This window comes from Pavona decussata, unplaced genomic scaffold (assembly GCF_977016875.1).
Source record: "Pavona decussata unplaced genomic scaffold, jaPavDecu1.1 SCAFFOLD_106, whole genome shotgun sequence".
NCBI lineage: Eukaryota > Metazoa > Cnidaria > Anthozoa > Scleractinia > Agariciidae > Pavona > Pavona decussata.
The window spans coordinates 1705001-1724966 of record NW_028145520.1 but is presented as its reverse complement, the minus strand read 5'-3'; the positions used below and the strand labels follow the sequence as shown (position 1 = coordinate 1724966).

The window sequence follows — 19966 nt, the reverse complement described above, 5'->3', positions numbered from 1 at the left end:
ATAATCATCATTCTCATTCATTCACCAGGCTGGAAATATACCATCACATTTCTTTCATATATCAAAAATCTTGTACGATATCTTTCGGGTAGAGGCCTGGTAACATGGCTGTGCCTTGTGGCACACTTCTCGCACAGAATTTACTTTTGCATTTGTCTTCCCAATAAAGTATTCAAAATACATTTTTGGAACCTGATGGCAATCCACTTTTACCCATCTCCCTAAGAAGAACGAAGTGGAGAGATTCAGTACTCTTTCAGTCATTACCTGCTATAGAGGAATGTACATTTAGAGAATCTTCAGTAAGACCACACCTATAAGAGAGATGTTTATGAGGGGGGGGGGGGGTATAAATGCAGAGTTTTTATGTAGCTGGGACCACAAAAAGTCCCATTTGCAGTGGTTAGACTGTATTTGCAATCAGTGAGTTGTTGTATATTTAATATGAGAAATATGACGCCATGCTAGTCTCATTCAAGCAACAGAATCCTCTGCCAAAAGCCTCTGTTGGAACCTCATGTTAGTAAAGTTATGAACTGTCTGCGAGCTTTAATGCTCTCCCTTTTAGTTTGAATTCTGAGGGGTTATCTGCTCTATACAAGTTCAGTGTGATTACAAAATATATTTTTTCAGTACTGGTCCCACTTTTGTAAAAGGCGTGACAAAATTTTAATTAGAATCACATAAAATTAACTTTCCCGTGGGGCCAGATCCAAGGACAGATTCACCCCCCAGGTGGGGTACTCGGGTATAAACATGACAGGGAGGTCCGACGGAGCCTAACATTTTGAACTCAAAAAAGTACATGGACCTTATATTGTGCACCCAAAAAAATAAAAGATTATTCGAATCATGCTTTTGGATCAGTTGCAGGAACTTTGGCCTGAATGGCATAAGAACTATTAGCCGGGCGGAAATTCAAACCCCAAAAAATATGCGCAGATTTTTTAGACCCAAAAAGATACAGGGTTAAATCTTCAACCCCAAAAAATACAGGAGTTGAAAATTTTAGACCCAAAAAAATATGTCGGACTCCCCCCCCCCCCCCCATCACGTTTGTACCCGAGTATCCCCCCTGGGATCCACCCCATTGATTCCCCATCTCATATACCTGGTTATGATCCTGAAAACCATGAAGCAGATTATTCTAAATTCATACAATGTCTAAAATGTCGCTTTGATTCGTATCCTGCGTCGGTTCATCAGGCGATTGTACAATGAGTTGGATAAGTGGCAGTGGAACTGTAGTCTCATTGTATTCTTTTCACACGCATGTCACGGTGGCAAGCAAGAATTAATAAAAACGTTTTGACTCTTAACACTGTCTCGCTTATTTGGTTGTTTTTCCCTGTGACAACTAAACTTGGGGACTATATGAATGTTACTAACTTACCAGGAAGTCTTGGGTAAAAGGTCGCGTTTAATGTCTCTATGATCCCGCTCAGGCACATTTTGTAACCTTCCAGACTTAATGGACCCAATGCCTCCCTTGGTTTTGGCAGAGTTGTTGCATCTCCTTTCTTGTCTTTAAACACTGGGACTAATGCAGTTTCTTCCATCCCTTCGTGTCTTTCTCTCACGTGCTTGTTTAGAGAGTAAAAACTTTTGAAACATTTCCTACAACTAGGGCACTCCGTAGTAAAAGTGGACATTCTGTCGCATTGAGCACAGTTGACTCTTAGAGATCACACCTTGTGGGAAGTGCATTGGGTTTGCGCAATGTGCGTTTCCGGCTACATGAAGTTACGCAAGTTTAAAATAAACATCGATTGTTCGCCTCAAGCCTGTACAGTGATGATTGTAAATTGAAAACAACACTTTGAACAAAAAGTAGCCATGAAGGGTAGGTTGTAGAATTATCGTAACTGAAATCGCTTTTGAAAGACACTTTTTTGGTGGAAGAAATTGGATCTGTCAGTTTACTCGTACTTGTTTACAATATCGGAAGTGAATATTTACTGGGGCCAAACCTCTACTTACCCCCTCCCCTAAAAATGTATTGGATTAGAAAGCAGTAGTTCTCTTGCAATTGAATATTTTATTTTCTGCCACCGTTTAAAGCGTGAACACAAAACTAATGGTGTTCGTAAATGGTGGACAGCTGTTGAGGCCTCAAATGTAATAAATGTCCCTAAATGTAATAAAGGTCCTAAGTGTAATAACTTTTGGCCCTAAATGTAATAAGGGTCATTGACTGAGTCCTACCACGGTTTGACCTCATGTCTTTAATGATTGAATAGTGATGGCGTCATCAGTCAGGCAAATGGCCAAAATTCCCCTTCCTTTGCTAATTTTCACTTGAATTTATTTTGTCAATGTCTTATGGTAGCAGCATACAACTTAAAACGACCTTGCTTCATGGTGCTCAAATAATGGAAAGTTAACGCGAATTTTCGAAAAATTTGCGTTAATTTCCGCGTACCTTTGAAGCCTTTGCAAATAATGTTTGTGTTTAAACAGTCAGATGCTTAAGTTGGATTATGTTGTAGTGTTTGGAAGCTCATTTTCGCAGACTATTCTGACTCATTTATCAAAAATAGCCCTGAAGCTTACATGGAAAATCTCTAATAAACTGTTTTACTAGCTTTCTTACTTTGATTTTGTAGCAGGGATATGACTTTTAATGACTTCTCATGATCCACCTAATTGCACGATTTTCCAGGCCTATAAAATTACATTCTCAAATTCCACAAGCGATTTTTCTATGACCTTACAAACCCTGCTTTGAAGAAAGCTAGAGAAATGAAGACATAAACACTTTTTTGACGTAAAAATTTTAGCCACAAACAGAAAGACTCGACAGAAACAATTAAAGACATACATAAAGCAGACTTCACCTCAAGCTAGCAGGCCATTGAAGGCGGTTTTTTTTTTACATTTTCGCCACTGTTCAAAGGTTAAAGCAGATGCAAGCGCGGTACAGTTTACACTCGGGTTTCCGTGTGACACTTTTCGCATCCATTCGTTGTGTACTCAAAGAGATCACAAGGTGAAACATCTTAATTAAAAAGGCCTTAGTTACAATTTACTACTTCTGTTGTAACAGCCTAACTAGTGTTGCTGTTGGCCCCTGTAGAATAGGACCTGCAGATTACAATGGCATATGTGACACCATCCTCGGAGACCCAGGGGCAAATAGTTGGGTCAAAAGGAAGTCGAAGCGGCACAGTTTACTAGAACGAAAGAGCGAGCCCCTGGGATTCTACTCTTAACCGACCAGGGGCTCGCTCTTTTGTTTTTGTAAACTTTGCCCCTTCGACTTCCTTTTGACCCAACTATCTGCCCCTGGGTCTCCAAGTTGATGTGACACTTGATGTAAGGCTATTATTTCAGTGGGTTCTGAGTATTCAAGGTAAAATGTAATCGGGATCCCCTAGACACATTTTGGCCTCCTTGCTTTTGTATAATAAACGCAGTTAAATCTCACATATTTATCACTGTGATTTCATGTGGAGCAGAACATATATTACATTCGAGACCTTTATTACATTTAGGGCCAAAAGTTATTACACTTAGGACCTTTATTACATTTAAGGCCGGAAGTTATTACACTTAGGACCTTTATTACATTTAAAGACATTTCTTACATTTGAGGCTTCAACACAACACAGGGGTATAGCTTCAACTGAAAATAGAAAACAAACAGCCTCCACAAACTATGACAACCTCCACCCCCTCACCCTACCAACTTAAACAAGACCAGAGTCAGAAGTCCGTAGCGTGTGGTCAGCGTGGTTGCACTGGGCTGTGAAAGTCCTGTGCATCTCTTCCAGCAACCGTGCGTCATGTCGGAGAACACAGGTCTCGATATCAAATCAAAACATCTGTGCCGTCGCCATTCAAAAGAGAAAAAAAAAAAAAAAAGCGCGAATGGAAAGAAAGATGCCGACAAGAGAAAAAGAAATGTAGAAAAGCTAAGAGCCAAGCGGTGAACAGCGAATCTGTAGCGTGCGCCAATGAGAAAGCAGAGCAAAACATTGTCGTGAAAAACTACTTGGAAATTTCGGTCGAAGGCGAAGCACATGGAGCCCCTAAAAGGAGAAAAGTAGACCCTGCTCCCACGGAGTCGGTAAAAAGTCAGCTAGAACAAATAAAGCCATGATCAAACTTAGCAGATTTAACAACTTCGAGCAGGGGAAGAAAAATGGTTGCGCTGTCAAAATCAAAAAACAAGGAATTTTCTACGAAGCATCCTTCTAAGGTGCCTGTTCATAAGCGTACTGGAGATATCGCCTTAATAAGTTCAAGTAAATGTAAAGTCCCTCTGGAATGCAAGCAAAAGCGCGCTTCCTGCAAGGCGAGGGAAATTGACCCCTCATTAATCGTCAAAACGCTAGGTGAACCAATAGGTTCAGGAACATTTGGGGATTGTTTTCTTGCGGAATACCGCAGCATTAAAGTCGTTGTGAAAGAAATGAAAAGGCGAGACAAATCGTTACAAGAAACTGAACGTTGCAAGAAGGACGTTCTCCATGAGGCTGAGGTGTTAAATAGCCTTGGAGATCATAAAGGCCTTCCCTTTCTGTTAGGGATATGCACTGACAAAGAACCGTTTTCTCTTGTTATTCAGTTTCATGGCTCAGGGGAAGAGAACCTTACCCTCCACAAGGCTATTAAATTAAAACTACTGAACAAGAACAGGACGGTTGGGACCTTCATCTGTCTTTGCAGTACTTTGTAATACATTCATGGCAAAGAATATTTGCACAATGACTTAAAAACAAACAATGTCTTACTTGAGCGGAGGAGTGAAGATTTCCATCCTGTAATTATTGACTTTGGCAAGAGCAAGCCAATAGAGAGGTCCACACAGGTTCATAAACGGCGACGAGTTAATGCCGATTACATTGCGCCTGAAGTAAGAAATGGATCAAAGAAAACTACGGCAAGCGACGTATACTCTGTCGGTAGAACGCTTGAATAGGCCGTTTACGGGAGGAGCTTAAAGCATTTATTTTCCACCATTATCTCCTGTACAACCGCATTTTCCGATTCTGACAGGCCTTCCGTTCGTGGACCAACTATTGAACTAGAGAACGTGGAGTGAGATCGGGATACCTATTTGTGCATTAGCGTGCAGCTATAGTTGAATTGATAATTAGATTTTAGGAATCTTTCGCACGGGAACACGCGACTAAAAATTTATAAATTGTAAACCTCTAAAATAGGGTTTCTTATGAAACGGAAATGATCTAAGAGACATCAAGGTCCTCGCCGATTGTTGCTATCAATAAACGCCATCAATTTGGGTCAAGTCTCCCACGAAGATTTTCTGGTTTTGCCTCAAGCGGTGTGAATCAAATTTCATATTAATTTGGCAAAGTAAGTGAAGTGATGACTTGTGAATGAAATGTTACATTCATTTGCAAAGCTTTCTAGAGCATCATATTCTGGGTGTTATCAACACGTATATTGTTTTATGTTGCGCAATCGGTCAGTTTAGTTGACCGACTTAGCAGATCACTAAGGCTTGAGGGTTCTCATGTTAGGGATGAGGGAAATAACACCGCGACGTTGACTAATTGATAAAGATCCGGTTTGGAAAGCAAACTGAGAGCTCGATATCGTTTCAGTTCGTTCCTCGGACTTGAAAAATTCGGCCAAGAAACCGTCGGTGCCAGGTGATTTGTCATTTTTAAATTGAGTGCGTTTAGGCATTCAGTTTCTGTAATGGGACCTTTGCATAACTGTTGCTCATCAGGTGTAAGAGACGTTACTTGATCAGTGTCAAAAAAAGGTGACTCATAGAAATTGCTTTCTTCAACATCTCTAGATTTATAAATGGATTCGTAAAACTTTTTTTCTTTTCTTCTCTCATTTTTCTACTCATACTTTTTCTCCTGCGCCCTCTCATTTTTTTTTCTGTGGATTGTCAATAAGAGAAAAGTTGAACTCATGTGCCGTCTCCTTATTTCCATCATAGCTTACTTTTGACTTTGCGTCAACATGATCAGCCACCTTCGTAGGCTTGCACGGGCCATTTATTTACATTTACATCTACATGTTATTTGGTCGGTACAATCATTAGATATCACACCAACCGTAAAAATAAATAAAATTAGCAAATGAATAAAATACAGATATATCAATACCTAAAATAATGATATAAAAGTCGATGAAGCTGTTTTGCAACTCCCTGTGGTGAGTTCGTGAAGAAAAGTGCGGTAAGGAGTGAGTTATGAAGGATTTCTAAACATGAAACTTAATTTGCCCTGGTATCACTTCCCGGCTGGTGTATGCCGAAAATGTTGGGGTGTTTTGTACCATGTCAAGTTGTTCCCTGGCGCCTTGATCCACTTCTTTCAATGCTATTAGAATGGCAGTTTCTACACTTTGTGGGCACTTTAGAATCCTGTTATCATCCGGCCATATGTTCTCAAAGGTGGCATTGGACCTTCTTTTTAATTTTAAATGAATTCGGGGTCATTCCACTTGAAAAATATTCATTAGCTCGGAGACACTAACGTCTCCACCGGCGAGATGCACAGCCCATCCCTCAAACACAATCTTTACCATCTCGATTTTCTCATCTGTCCCTCCTCACTAAATCACAGCTCCCCAAAAACCGTTGAAAAGAACGTGGAATGTAAACAAAGATGTCTGATATTTTATCGTCCACCAATTGTAATAGCCGTCACGTCGCTCTTTTAGGCACGTGCGATGCTAAGCAGATTTTCTCACAAGAAAAAAAGGTGTGTTTAAAATTATTCCTCCGAACGCACACAAAAACACAAGAATGTTCTTGTTTCAATGTTCCAAAGATTTTTTCCTTTTAAAACATGGTGCTTTTTTCAGAGATTGCTGATGAGACTCTCGTTTGATTTGGCAAGGATATACTCATGAGGAGATTAGCTGCTTTTACCAACAGCGCTTTCCAGACTAAAAAGGACTAGGACGTTGCAGCGTTAGAAGATACTGTACGGAACGTAATTTGAGGCGCCTTTCTGATGGAGATCTTGACGAAATTGTCAGTGATCATATAATGTGCTACGGCAATAATTATGGGCATCGAATGATGCAAGGTAGTGTTTTCGCCATGCCATTAGCCAGAAAAGGATTTCAGCGGCTTATAGGCGAGTGACACCAGGTGCACGTAATGCAAGAACAAGGGACACTTTGATTCAAACAAACCCTGTGCTGCATTTTTTTCTCCTTATTTTGGATACAAAGGCCATTTTGATCAGAATGAAAAAATTGCACAAACCTTTGCGTGTACACACGTGATGTTTGTCGACGGTTGCTCTAGATTTATATGTGGAGCAATAATCCTGCCCGTAAAGAACCCCATCCTTATTTACTATCATTTATTTGCTCCGATATGGATTATTCGATCAGATCAAAATGGATCACGGACAAGAGTTTTGCTTGTGCTTGTTTGTTCTGAAACTTCTTAAAGAATACAGATTTGACAAATGGAGAATGCCATGGCGTCAGAGACAGTCTACACAGAATTATGTAGCAGAACGCATGTGGCCAGAAATAAACAAAAGAATTAACTATCCCATAAAACGTGTCCTCGTCGTTCTTCAGGCAAGAGAGGCATTCGACTTTGATGATGCTGTTACGAAGTTCTGCATTTCTTGGCTGACTATGTACACCTGCCATGACCCTTTACAGCAGCTTGTTTTCATTGAATTCCCGGGCATAATGGGTGTGTCCCACTGGAGAACATGCTACAGTCCAACCAGGCAGTCAAAATACCTGAGGAGCTGGTACCCTCCACTGAGGAGGTAGTACGAATGTACGCAGAAAAGCGTGGTAGTCTCACTCATAATGCGCATTTTGGAATGGACCCTCTAGCATTACGGCCAGATCTAGTAGAGTCACGAGAGAAGTTGTTTCACGCAAATCAGCCGACAGGATCGATAATGTTTTCTGGCATTGTGCACAGGGACTCGGAACTGTTTGAACATGTAGTTCGCTTTCTGATTGATTTAACGATGTATCTCACCAGATTCCTAGAGAATTAGAAGAACACTTCATGCAGCTGCTGAAGTTTTTGACATAATACGAAAAAGCGAGATCGCTTTGTGAGACAATAATGTGACAAAAATTGTGTGAAAATGCCATTGTCTTCAACAAGGTGAATAGCTTCAGTCAAATTCAAGTTCTGTTATTTGGGTGTAATAAATGTCTTATAATCAGGTTTAAGATCCACTGGATTTTGATTTAGCCTTTGCGAAATCACTAGCTCTTACCCTCCCCCAAATTCTCCTTAGGCCTCTTCATAACCATGTTTCTTTCTTTTCTGTAAGGGTGCGGGGATTACCCTACCATGTTGAGCAAGTCAAATAGCTGTAAGTTCACCAAAAAGGGATCTTACGCTACTACGAAGGCAAAACTAATGAAAGGCCCTTATGAAGAACAGCTCACGAAATTTCAACCAACTACTGCAATTACCTCGTCCAGTTTAACATGTCCGGTGTGTCTGGTGTGGCCTTATTATATCCACTTGACTGTTAGACATTCAAGTTCACACAGCAAAAAGAAAATTAACTCAGTGGTGTGCCCATGTTCCCCACAAAATACCAAGAAACACTTATTTTACATTGATAACGGTTTGGCAGAGCATGTCAAACAAAAAATGTACTGAAATGAAAAAGGCATGCGCACGGAGCCATTGATGTTCTTGTCACCGTCTCATCCGTCCATTTCTATTTCAGCTGACTCCGTATACTTCAAATATTGAATGGTCATGAAACTTGAAATGAAAACCTAATAAACGCTGAAAAGCTGAGAGCTGTCAAAGCCATAACCAACATAGCCTATCTGCACTGAAAGCCAAAATCTAAACCCGAAATGCTGAGATCTAAATACTAACGGCCAAAAGCTAGACGCTGAAATCTGAAACCTGAAAGCCAGAAGACAACTGTTAAAACCTAAATCCGAAACGCGGAAATCTAAATCCAAAATACCAAAAGCTAATTGCCGAAAACTAAATCCGAAATGCCGAAAGTTAAATCTGAAATGCCGAAAGCTAAATGCTGAAACTTGAAAGGTTGAAAGTGAAAACCTTAATGCCAAAAGTGTTTTTTTTGTATTGTGAACAACGTAGTGAGAATAGCGTAAGAGGCTGTAGTGTGGGTTATTAGTTTTAAGTGTCTTAGTTTGTTTCCGTCTGATGTGTAGTGTATAGCGTGAATAGTAATATCGTAAGTAGTGTGTGAAAAATAACAATTATATTTAAAAATACATGTATAGGTTTGTTTAGATGAAATAAAGTATTCACAAAGGAAAAAAAATAAATAAATAAATGCCAAAAGCTAGCTACGAAATTCTATCTGGCCGTAAAGGTACACTGACCAAACTGATATAAAGGAATATGCTTGTGAGAATCGTGTAGGGGCAGATTCTTGGAGACGAACTGGGGTTTTGACCTTTACAGGAAATGTAAGAAGAGGGCTTATGAATGGTTTGCTGTAAGGACCGACTAAGCATATACAAAAAAGAAAAAAAACGATTTCCCCAAACGTTTCCAGAATAAAGGGCTCGGCTACTTCTAAAAATATAAGTTTCGTTTAGTTTAGAGCTTTATTTATTTGGGGGGAATTTTTTTAAATTTTACCCATGGAGGCGGGCTAAAATCACGCTGAAGTAGGCACTTTTGCAGAAGCTCGCTTTTATACAATTAGCCTTTCCTGGAAAAGATTAACCCAACAGAAGAAACAATTTTATTTTCTTAGATGACTAGCAGGGTCAAATTCAAATAAAACGTAAACATGAATTTTTGACCAATTTTTTAAGTTGTGCCTTTTTGCCGGTGATTATAACAACCTAATTTTGGCTAAATTCAAAGCCAAAAAAAGCATTTTGGTACATCGCTTTGCCCCACGAAACTACACTCCGGGAAAACATAATCATTTCAAGTAAACATTGATCGAATAAAAAATTGGGCTAAATTAAACAGCGAGTTCTCAGACTGTTTTCAAAACATGTCACTTCAGCAATTAAGAGCAACCTTTGACCTTTCATATCGGTGGGAAATATAAACAAGAGCTCATAAGTCCTGACTTTCCTTCGCCGGAAGACGCTTATTTTTACTTTGCTGGCACATTTTGAGTAAAGAAAAACTACACATTTGTATTTGGAGTTGTGTACTAGCTATGAAAGATAATTTGAGAAGTAAAATTTTCAATTTAATCCCACTTTGCGCAGACGGTTCCGGTTTGTTTACCACGAAATTACGATTTTAAAGTCTGTTTACAACACAAATACGGCATCGACTACAAGGTAAATCTCATTCTACTGAACGATTAATAAATATTTCTTACCTTAGAGATCTTTCCCTGCCTAAAAAAAGATATAGGAACATTTATATTGCTATCAATAGTATGTAGCCTGTATTCATTGCAAAATTATTGAGCCCGATCGCCGAACGTCCTAAGCTAATGCACATGTTAACGATTAACCCAATAAAACCACAGGAACCCACTGTATTTTATTTATATAACAGTGTTTCGTTTTGTACTCCACTGTCCATTAAGAATGAAATACCTTTATATGACAAACTTTGCAACTTGACAGTTCTCCGTAACATTTAGGAAACTGTGATACAAATAGGAATGATATAGGTTAATTCTACGTTGTGGTAACCATTTTTTCTTTCTTGTGATCTTACCACTTGCTGTTAACTCAACGAAGTCTTAGGTGAAAAAAGATACAGAAATAGAAGTAAATTTCTTGCATCACAAACAAGTAATAATTATATAATGAAACAATAAACTTCAAGCAAAACTATAGATAGGGATACGGCGACTGTCTCAGGTGGGTAGTTAGACTGACGTGCCACAACTACCAGACCCCTTTACAAAATCTCTTAACACGGAAAGGGACTCTGCTTTGCGCCTTAGGTGGAATCCGTCTGTAGACGCCCCCAAAAAGTCACGGATACTCTTTAGCATAGCTAAGCTGGGTGTTTTCGTGCTGCCTTTTTTTATTTAACTCTCCCATGATCGATAATATCTGACGCCTTGTTTCCCAGCTAGATGGGTTTCGGCAGGACTCGACCAGTGTCTTAAGATATTTTCGGTCTTCTTGTTGTTCACCGATACCTAGTTCCTTCTCAACTGAGCCAGACTTTCTGACGGCGTCCCAAAGATAGCCCATGTCTCCTGGGGCGATAACATTAAGACCAGCCACAATAATAGGCTTAGCCTTTAAAACATGGCTTGCCCTGATAGTTCACCGGCCTCCTCCCATCGCTTTTAGTATGGCCCGCCTGTATCAGCATTACGTGAACAAAAGAAACCATTCAAGGGTGCACATCTTGTGGCCTGACTGCTTGTTGGTAGATCGTCGCCACTAGAAGTTTCGCTGCTGCTCACTTGGGAGGCGGGTTGGTAAAGGCTAGTGTCTATGGTCGTGTTGAGTTCTGAATCGCCTAGGTAACCAAGGGTAAAATTGCAGTAAATGTGACGGAAATCCAGGTGAAATCAATTTTGGTCCAAGTTAGCGAGGGTTCGTGGTATCGGGATTTGACTGCTAGCGCTTGGCTCACGGCCTGTGATAAAACTTGATTGGTATCCCCAAACGTTAAGTTATATCAATGTACATATGAAAACTTACGGGTGAGACCAAAAAATTGTGCCTATGAACTCGTGCTAACGAAAACATAATGATGTAAAGTATATGAATCCCAACTTATACAGGGTGTTTTAAAAGTTCAGGGGGACTGGGACTGACCTTCGAAGAAGGTGGTCGTGTTTTCGCTCGCCCTGTTATAAAGTTCATATATATGTCACATTAAGCAGCTCCAAAAGATTATGTTGATGCAGAAATCAGAGAAATAAGTGGAAATATTGATTTGAGTCATTATTTAAAAAAAGATGGAAGTGTTGCAATGACTGGAAACCTTGATATGAATAACCAATATATTCAAAATATCAAAACACCAAAAGCTAATGAAGCAGATAAATCTGCTAATGTTGGTTTTGTTGTCAAACAGATAAATGATTCCAATGCAAATTTAACCCAACAATATAAGGATTACATGGCTCAATCACATTTAATCAGCAGCCATAAAACAAAATGAATTCAAATACTTATACGACACAGATGAATCAGCTTCTGAATATAATATAACTGTAGATGGATTTGAAAATAATTTCAGAGAATCAGCACATCAGAATAAAAAGGCGTATAGTATCACATTGATTAAAGACACTGATGGATCCAATGATTATCGCAGTGGAATATCATTCAATTTATATCCTCTCGATATTGGTACTTACACAATGATATTTGAGTATTATTGGCCAGAACCCACAAATGTATCCTTATCAGCTCAAGGTACAACAGTATATATTCACAAACAAGTCTATCGAGCATTCAATTCATATGGTAAGCTTTTGGTACAAATAAATAATAACAGCAAAGATACACCGGATAGAATCACATTGGTAATTCATGGACGAGCTGTTGTTCAGAATCCAGAAGGTTATCTTGTTATTTATGGGGTGAAAGACTGGTCAGATAGTGTTGATCCAAGAGTTTATGATGGTTACAAGACTGAAATGTTTGATTATATCAATAACCAAATGGTAATGACTGTTCCAAATAAACATGATGAATCATAAAATGTCAATTTACCTAATCCAACGAATCCAAGTGACCCAACAACCAAACAATACGTGGATTACAATTGAGTCTTTAAGATACAGGAACGCGGACGCCATAAAGAACGCGATCGTTGAAGAGGGCCTGGGGGAGAGTACGGTGTTCGTGGCGGGAAAATCAAGTTAAGAATTTGTTTTGAATGCCAGCGACAACGCGAGCTGTTTTCCTAACTTGGAAGTCATGGCTTCTTTGAGAGAAATTCGAGAAGCGTTGTTTTTAAGTCATGCAAGTGGCTTTATAGATGATATCGAGTTCTTACTGCTTCATGAAGAATATACGTCAGATAATTTGGATTTTCCCTACGGAGACTATCCTAGAGTGGTTTACAACGGGCATAAGCGTGTGCATAGTCTTAAATTCCAATCTGTTGTTGTTCCAAATGGCCTAATTGCACATCTTTATGGGCCAGTAGGTGAGTCACTCCTTACTGTTCCAAATTAAATGCAATTAATGAAGCATATTATGCTAATTGTGCTGCATGTACAGTGAACTTTAAATGTTTTTGGCTTATACCGCAGTCCTCCTAGATCCTGTCACTCATCACCCAGGGGCGGATCCAGGGGAGGGTTGAGGGGGGTTGCAACCTTCCCCCCCCCCTATGAGAGGGTGAAAATGCTGAAAATACCTTATTTATAATGTACATTTTTAAACTTTCTAGGTGTGCCATGTCCCCCTGGACCCCGTATTGACTCATACTGACTGACAACCCCCCTCTTTTCGTAAGATCTTTGATCCACCCCTACCACCCACCCAGAGTACTCCACCCTCGACCCTGTCACTTACTACCTCATGTATAACAATGTATTTTAGAGAGGTTAATTGTTTTCTGCTCAACAGAAGGAAGAAAGCATGATGCAGCAATGCTAGGAGAGTCCCACCAGTATGACAGCCTCCAGTTGAATGCTTTCTCTACTACTGAAGAAGCAATGTGTATTTATGGGGATCCAGCATATCCTCTTAGGGTCCACCTGCAAGCACCTTTCCGGCATCGTGTGTTAACTCCACAGATGCAAGCTTACAACAGTTCGATGAGTGCTGTTCGCACCTCTGTTGAGTGGCTATTTGGTGACATAATAAACTATTTCAAATTTTTGGACTTCAAAAAGAACTTAAAGATTGGTCTTAGTCAAGTGAGCAAAATGTATATCGTGTGTTCACTTCTACACAATGCATTGACTTGCCTCTATGGAAACACCACATCTCAGTTCTTTGACTTTGATCCTCCTTCAGTAGAGGACTATTTTGCTTAATTAATTAAGTAAAGACTATGGTACTTTCTAAGAAGGCAAGTATACTCACAACAATACCGAACTGAAATTTCAAAATATTATATTCAGCACCTATAATTATTGTGCAAAATGTATAACAGGTTTCAACATGCCGTTGTCACAAGCAAACCATTAACACTAGGAATGTTTGTTATGTTGGAAAGAAAAAGCAATCAGATGGGCAAGATGAAGTAACCAGAAGCTGTGATTGGTGTTTTTTCTTATGGTTCAATCTAGTGCCCGATTGGTTGCAGCACCAGTAACATGTTAAAGTATTTAATCAATAACAAGGTTTACAATTTTCAAATTTTTCCTACAAAAGGAAGGCTTTTAACAGCATCAAATGAATTAATCAAGATGTAAAACAATAAATCTTTTGTTAAGGAAAATAAAAGTTCACAATATTAATGAGGACCCCAACGAGTCACTTGTGAACAAGCTTTTCATCAAGGCCTGAGTTATAAGAACAACAACACAACATTAATGACTACTCCAATGAGTCACTCTTTGAAAGTCACTTGCGAACAAGTTTTTCTACTATAGACATCAAGGCCTGAGTTTGCTGCTGTTGCTGCTTTGAACATCTGTGTTTGTTGAGTTTGGAGACTTTCTAGCCTCTCGTTCTCTCTCTTTTTCAACTCCAGCTCTTGTCCTTTAAATGCCAACTCTTGATCTGCTCTTTCTTTCAGGTATTCCACTGCCCCACTTCCATTCCGTCGGCTCTTCTTTGCTTGAGTAGTTTCTTCTTCAGAATTCCTTTTCTTTGTTTCTCCCATTGTTTCCATCGCTTTCTTCCGCACATCCTCTGCCTTTTTCCTGTCTGCCTGTAGCTTCTCCCTGTTTTCATCATTTGCTTCTTGCTGTTCAGTGTCAGCAGATTCCTCAAAAGCTATGATTTGTTCGATGGCAGCATCAAGCTCTGTACGCTCGGGTGATATTCCACTCTCTCTCAATTCTTGTGCTTGTTGTCTCTTAAATCGCTGCACTAGGATACCAATATGATCACGAACAGATCTCTTTTCCACATTAAAGTGTGGATCTTTAACTACGTTCAGATTATCTGCAATTTTTTGCCACAATGCACTACGCTGCAAATATTTCTTTTTCGCACTGTAGGGGTTGACACATATTACTTCCTGGCATAAAAGCAAGTCATGCAAGGTAGTCCAATTCATAATCCTGCAATGCAATAAATATACAGTGTTTTAATATGCATGTTTAAAAAACACTGTATATTAAAAAAAATCGACAGACAAGGAAATTTGGCTTGACGAAATTATTCCATAGATTACCAGTAGTAAGGTCGAATTTTTTACTTTCTGTTATGCTTTCAGTAAAAGGGAGGCAGTACTATCATATGGAAACATAAATTCATCAAATAAATTATAAATTGCAAAATTCGCAGCATATGTTTGGTGCATCTGAAGCGGGAATAATATTGAGATTAATAGGGACCCTTTTCGAGAATGAAAGAATAGTACAATAAACAAACCTTTGGGCAATTTTCCATGCTTCAGTAGCAGTTACTTCAAAAATTGACCTAACTTAAACATAATTCGGTTTTATAATTGTTGTGCTAAAGACTTATTTCATTTCTACATGGAGCGCAAACAATTAAAAATACCTTTCTTATAAACTCCCTTTCATAATACGAGTTGTCAAGAAATGGCAAACAAAAAGGAACAAAAGGGTGGTAATTTAGATGCCTGTAGAATATGTTAAGCGTATTTACACTCACTTGGGCTTTGAACATGCCATGACAGTCGAATTTGCTTGTTTATCTGAAGAAAAAGCAATCAGATTAACTTTTTAAGCAAGCATTACTACAATGAATGTTTAAACCTTCGAAAAAACGTAAATAGTGACAATAAAAAGATCTATTAAAACCAGAAAGACCATCAAAGTACTCACGTTTTATCAACGACGCGAAAACGTTTGTGGCGAGCGAAAATGCGGCAGTCTGGGCTTTTTGTCATGCGCACTGAACTGCAAAAGTTGATTTTTACTTCCGGTCGCCTCTGACGACGTCTGCGTTCCTGGATCTTAAAGTCCCTAATGTTTCCAACAGAGATGTCCAAGGTAATTGGAATTTTGGGAATAAGAATATTTGTAATATTCGAGACCCTGCTAATGATTTGGATGGAGTTAACAAAAAATGGGTCCTTGGGTTGGAAGGTCGTTTTTTGATTTGGGGTAATATAACAAAAGGTGATTTTAAAGATAATTTGGGTAATGATTTAAAATTGGGACCAACAAAATTTAAAAAAATCGCAATTAAATCAAATGTTGTTGAAAACAATGCTTATCTGCGCATAGATCCAACAAGAGGAGCACCAAGTTTGTTCAGATTGTCCTTAAAAAAGGGAACCAACAATTTGAATAGGAATACCAGATTCGCTCGAATACACATGATTGAGATGTGGAAACGTACTCCTCCTTTTTCTTCGCCAGATCATTGGTCTGGATTCAATGGTCAATATCAGTTAGAATTATCAACTTTAGTTATCTAAATAATTGATATAATGCCATACATTGAAGATGAAAATGGAAACCATATTATTGATGCAGATGGAAATAAAATTGAATTTACAGTCACTTATGAAAATTTACCAAATGGATACGAATACAAAGAACCAATTCATATCAATAATGATGGTCATTTGGATACAGAAGACAGACATTTGGTTATCAAAGATGGAGTCAATTCCAATCATGCACTGTCAGTACAACAAATGATAAACAACAATGAAGACATCATCAAACCATTGATAAACACCAATATACGACAAGCAATGTTGCAATTGGATGATGATGTCAAAGGGTTGTTGGACTCATCAATCAAAAAAACATTACCAAAAGTTGATGAAAAAATAGATACTGCAATAACATTATTTGCAAATAAATTAAAAGAAGATGCATCAAAACCATCTGAAGATGACCCAATGGATGCAATAATGGCTGCAGTTCATAAAAGAATAAATACTTGGTTGACTAATTTCAAAAATGAGTTAGTGTCAAGTGTCGATGAATATCTGAACAACCAAGTTGCAATGAGAATAGGAAGAAAAAGTGGTACAATACCAAAAACGAATTACAAATGGATAAAATTATTGAGCAAAGATGACATTGAAGGAATCAATACATTGCAAGAAATTATTGTGACAAACACATATATCAGGAGAAATGACAAATATCATCATTCCAAATCTGATTTGGTAGCATCATCATTTGATCAATTGGAATTTTTCTTTGATGTGCCATTTGAAAACTATTACTGTTACTTCAACAATTCTCCATCTGATTGGACAATGGAGTATTTCGTTGAATATATTCGGGAACAATTACCTGACAATAATGATGATTAAAAATATTGTAATCAAATTGTATAATGAAAGAATTTCGGGAATTGAAAGAATACATTAACAATTCATTGGGTGAATTGGAAACATATCATCAAAGAAGATTTGGAACAGAAATGCTTGTCAGACATGAAACCAAGATGAAAAGCATTTTGGTTTTCACTTATTTGTATGATGAATTTTATGATGATGAAATACCGGAAGATGTTTACAAAGAATTAATTAATGATGGAATTGGATTAATTGGACCAGGAGATGGTAAATTGATAGCTATTCTCCATAAATTATTTGGTTGGCATCCATATATCAGGTCTCATGGAATACTACATGATGCTTTTGGCCAATTTTACAACAGATATGGAAAAGGCAAAGGTTATATGTATACAATTTCTGCATCAAAAACATATTATTGGATGAGAAAATGCATGTTTTTGGGTCAAATAACAGGACTCTACTATTGCATAAAAAATAAGATAATCAAATAATATATGCAAAAGAATTCCAAACAAAAGAAGAGATTAATAATTGATTTCAATCGTATTTCAAATCGATTATCAAAAGCAGAAATTGATGAATTGAAAGCTTATTACATGTCATATCACAAAAAGATGTGGATGTACAAAAGTGCATACAAAAGATTAAGAAAATGGGAGTTTGCTGGTAATATTTCATCCATTGTGTTTGCAACTGGTGGTATTGCATCATCAATTGCAACCAGTGGAGCTTCATTATTGGCAATATCATCAGTTTCTGTATTAATTCAAGCTTATATGAAGCATAAAAATATTGAAATAAAATTGTATCAATGTCAATATGCTTTTCAAACTTATGGTCATTTGTTGAATGAAATAAAAGAAATAATGAGAAATGGACATTTTGGTAGAGATGATTTGACAAACAAGCTTACTCAAAATGATGATTTCACTTTGGATAATTCACCGATTGTCGATAAATGGGGTGACAAATATGATAAAAAATATCAGATATTCACTTATGTTTGATTAATAATGTGCATGATTTTGGTTGCAATAATGTCCATGATATTATTCCGATAAAAATTGTATAATTTCATGGTTCTCTTTCTTCTACCATTGATTTGTGGCAAGATTTTGTTTATTTCAACGAATATTTTATGAATTTTAAAATTGGTTGAACCACTGATTTCGACTTTGTTTTTCAAAATACTTTGATCTAATGCATGCGACAAATGGTATTTTCTATTATACACTGTTTTCTTGTATATTTTAAAGATGTTTTGACGAAAATTGATATATTCCGATTTCAAATCTTCACCAACAACTTGTCCACAATTGACGCATGTTAATTGACCTTCAATATTTTTTATATTCTGGTCCCAACAGCAATCATTATTATCTTTATCAACATTTTGGATTTCATCCATTATTTCTCCACAAAATGGACAGTCGATGTGACCTAATTCAACAAAACCTTGATGAAGTATTTGGCTGCAAATCATTCTATATTATTATATCAGATTTTATTGTTAAATGATAGTCAACAATTATTCAGTCGTTATAACAAACTTTCTGAGTGAAGATTGTAAGCAAACTTTATGAGTAAACTTTACTCGTAAAGTTTATAATGAAAACACTTCTTACTTGTTTGATTGTGATTGGCCGAGAGAATCATACGACTGTCATATGAGAATAACAATTTGATGACTCATTGGAACTTTCCCTGTGGTATGACATCATCAAGTTCCTGTTTTTCTGAGAAGTCACACTACTGTGATTTTCCGGTCGTGAATATTTAAACGCACCATTAATATAAAAAAAACAAATGAATTACATGTGACCGTACACGGGAAAACGTACTTTAACGCTTATCCGTTAAACGGGCAAAACCGTTAACCATCCGTTAGCTGCCCGTTAGAAAGCTCTTTCAAAAGCGTTAGAGGCGTTAGCAAAACCGTTAGCTTTAAACGTTTAGCGTTAGAACGAAAAGTTTACCCGTTAGCCGAAGTTCTGTATCCGTTAGCCGTTAGAATTAGAGCGTTAGAGTGGACAGCGTAGGCGTTAATACAAAATTTGTATCCGTTAGAACGCCTGGCAGAGGTGTTAGAAAAAATTACCTTCCGTTAAACGGGTAAATCAACTGTTTACTATCTGCCGTTAGAATTGCGTGAGAAATAACCGTGTTTCGGTCAGAAGTTTCACTGCTCCGTACGTAAAGAAAGATTTCGCCGAAGCGACCTTTTTAGGTCATGAAGCAGACGAGCGAGCGAATTCTCGTATCCTAAACAAATTCGTTATAACTTCTGCGAAAGAAACTGACCATGAGCAAGCGACATAGTCGCAAGAGGGAAAAAGACGAATCGAATGATTTTATTGTACGTCTAGCGAAAGTTTTGACGATTGGTTTGTGCTGTTGACTGATCATGTTGTTTATGTCGTAATTCAAGTGTGGTAAGTCTTTGTCGCGTCAGGTCGCGACTTTGATTTCGTGTGCTCTTTCGAGCGAAAAGTTGTTTACATAAATATGTCCAGCACGAACGCTTTTTGCTATAAAGTGGTTGTTGTCTTGTATTTGGTTTAAGCTTTCACGGCGATAAAACCTCTTTAGCTTGACGACATCCTGAAATTGGCATCGGAATAAATTATTCTGATATTGAACAGGAATTAAGCCGTCAAACGCTCCTCGGTAGAATCATTTGACATCCGTGACTATATAAAATGAAATTTTAAACATTACTTTCATTCAAGT

The 19966-nt window shown here is 37.9% G+C and overlaps 1 protein-coding gene and 1 pseudogene across 1 annotated transcript; one reads left to right on the top strand and one right to left on the bottom strand.

The window, feature by feature from the left end:
• Positions 1–6779: 6779 nt before the first annotated feature.
• On the top strand, positions 6780–8145 carry LOC146471172 (uncharacterized; annotated as a pseudogene).
• A 6238-nt stretch (positions 8146–14383) lies between these two features.
• On the bottom strand, positions 14384–15810 carry LOC146471171 (uncharacterized). Its single transcript, XM_085121222.1, has 3 exons — positions 15795–15810; positions 15622–15664; positions 14384–15062 (listed from the first exon to the last, which is right to left on the bottom strand). Exons 2-3 carry the CDS (start codon positions 15639–15641, stop codon positions 14384–14386), a joined length of 699 nt encoding a protein of 232 aa, XP_084977348.1. The 5' UTR covers positions 15642–15664; positions 15795–15810.
• Between the last annotated feature and the right edge of the window lie 4156 nt (positions 15811–19966).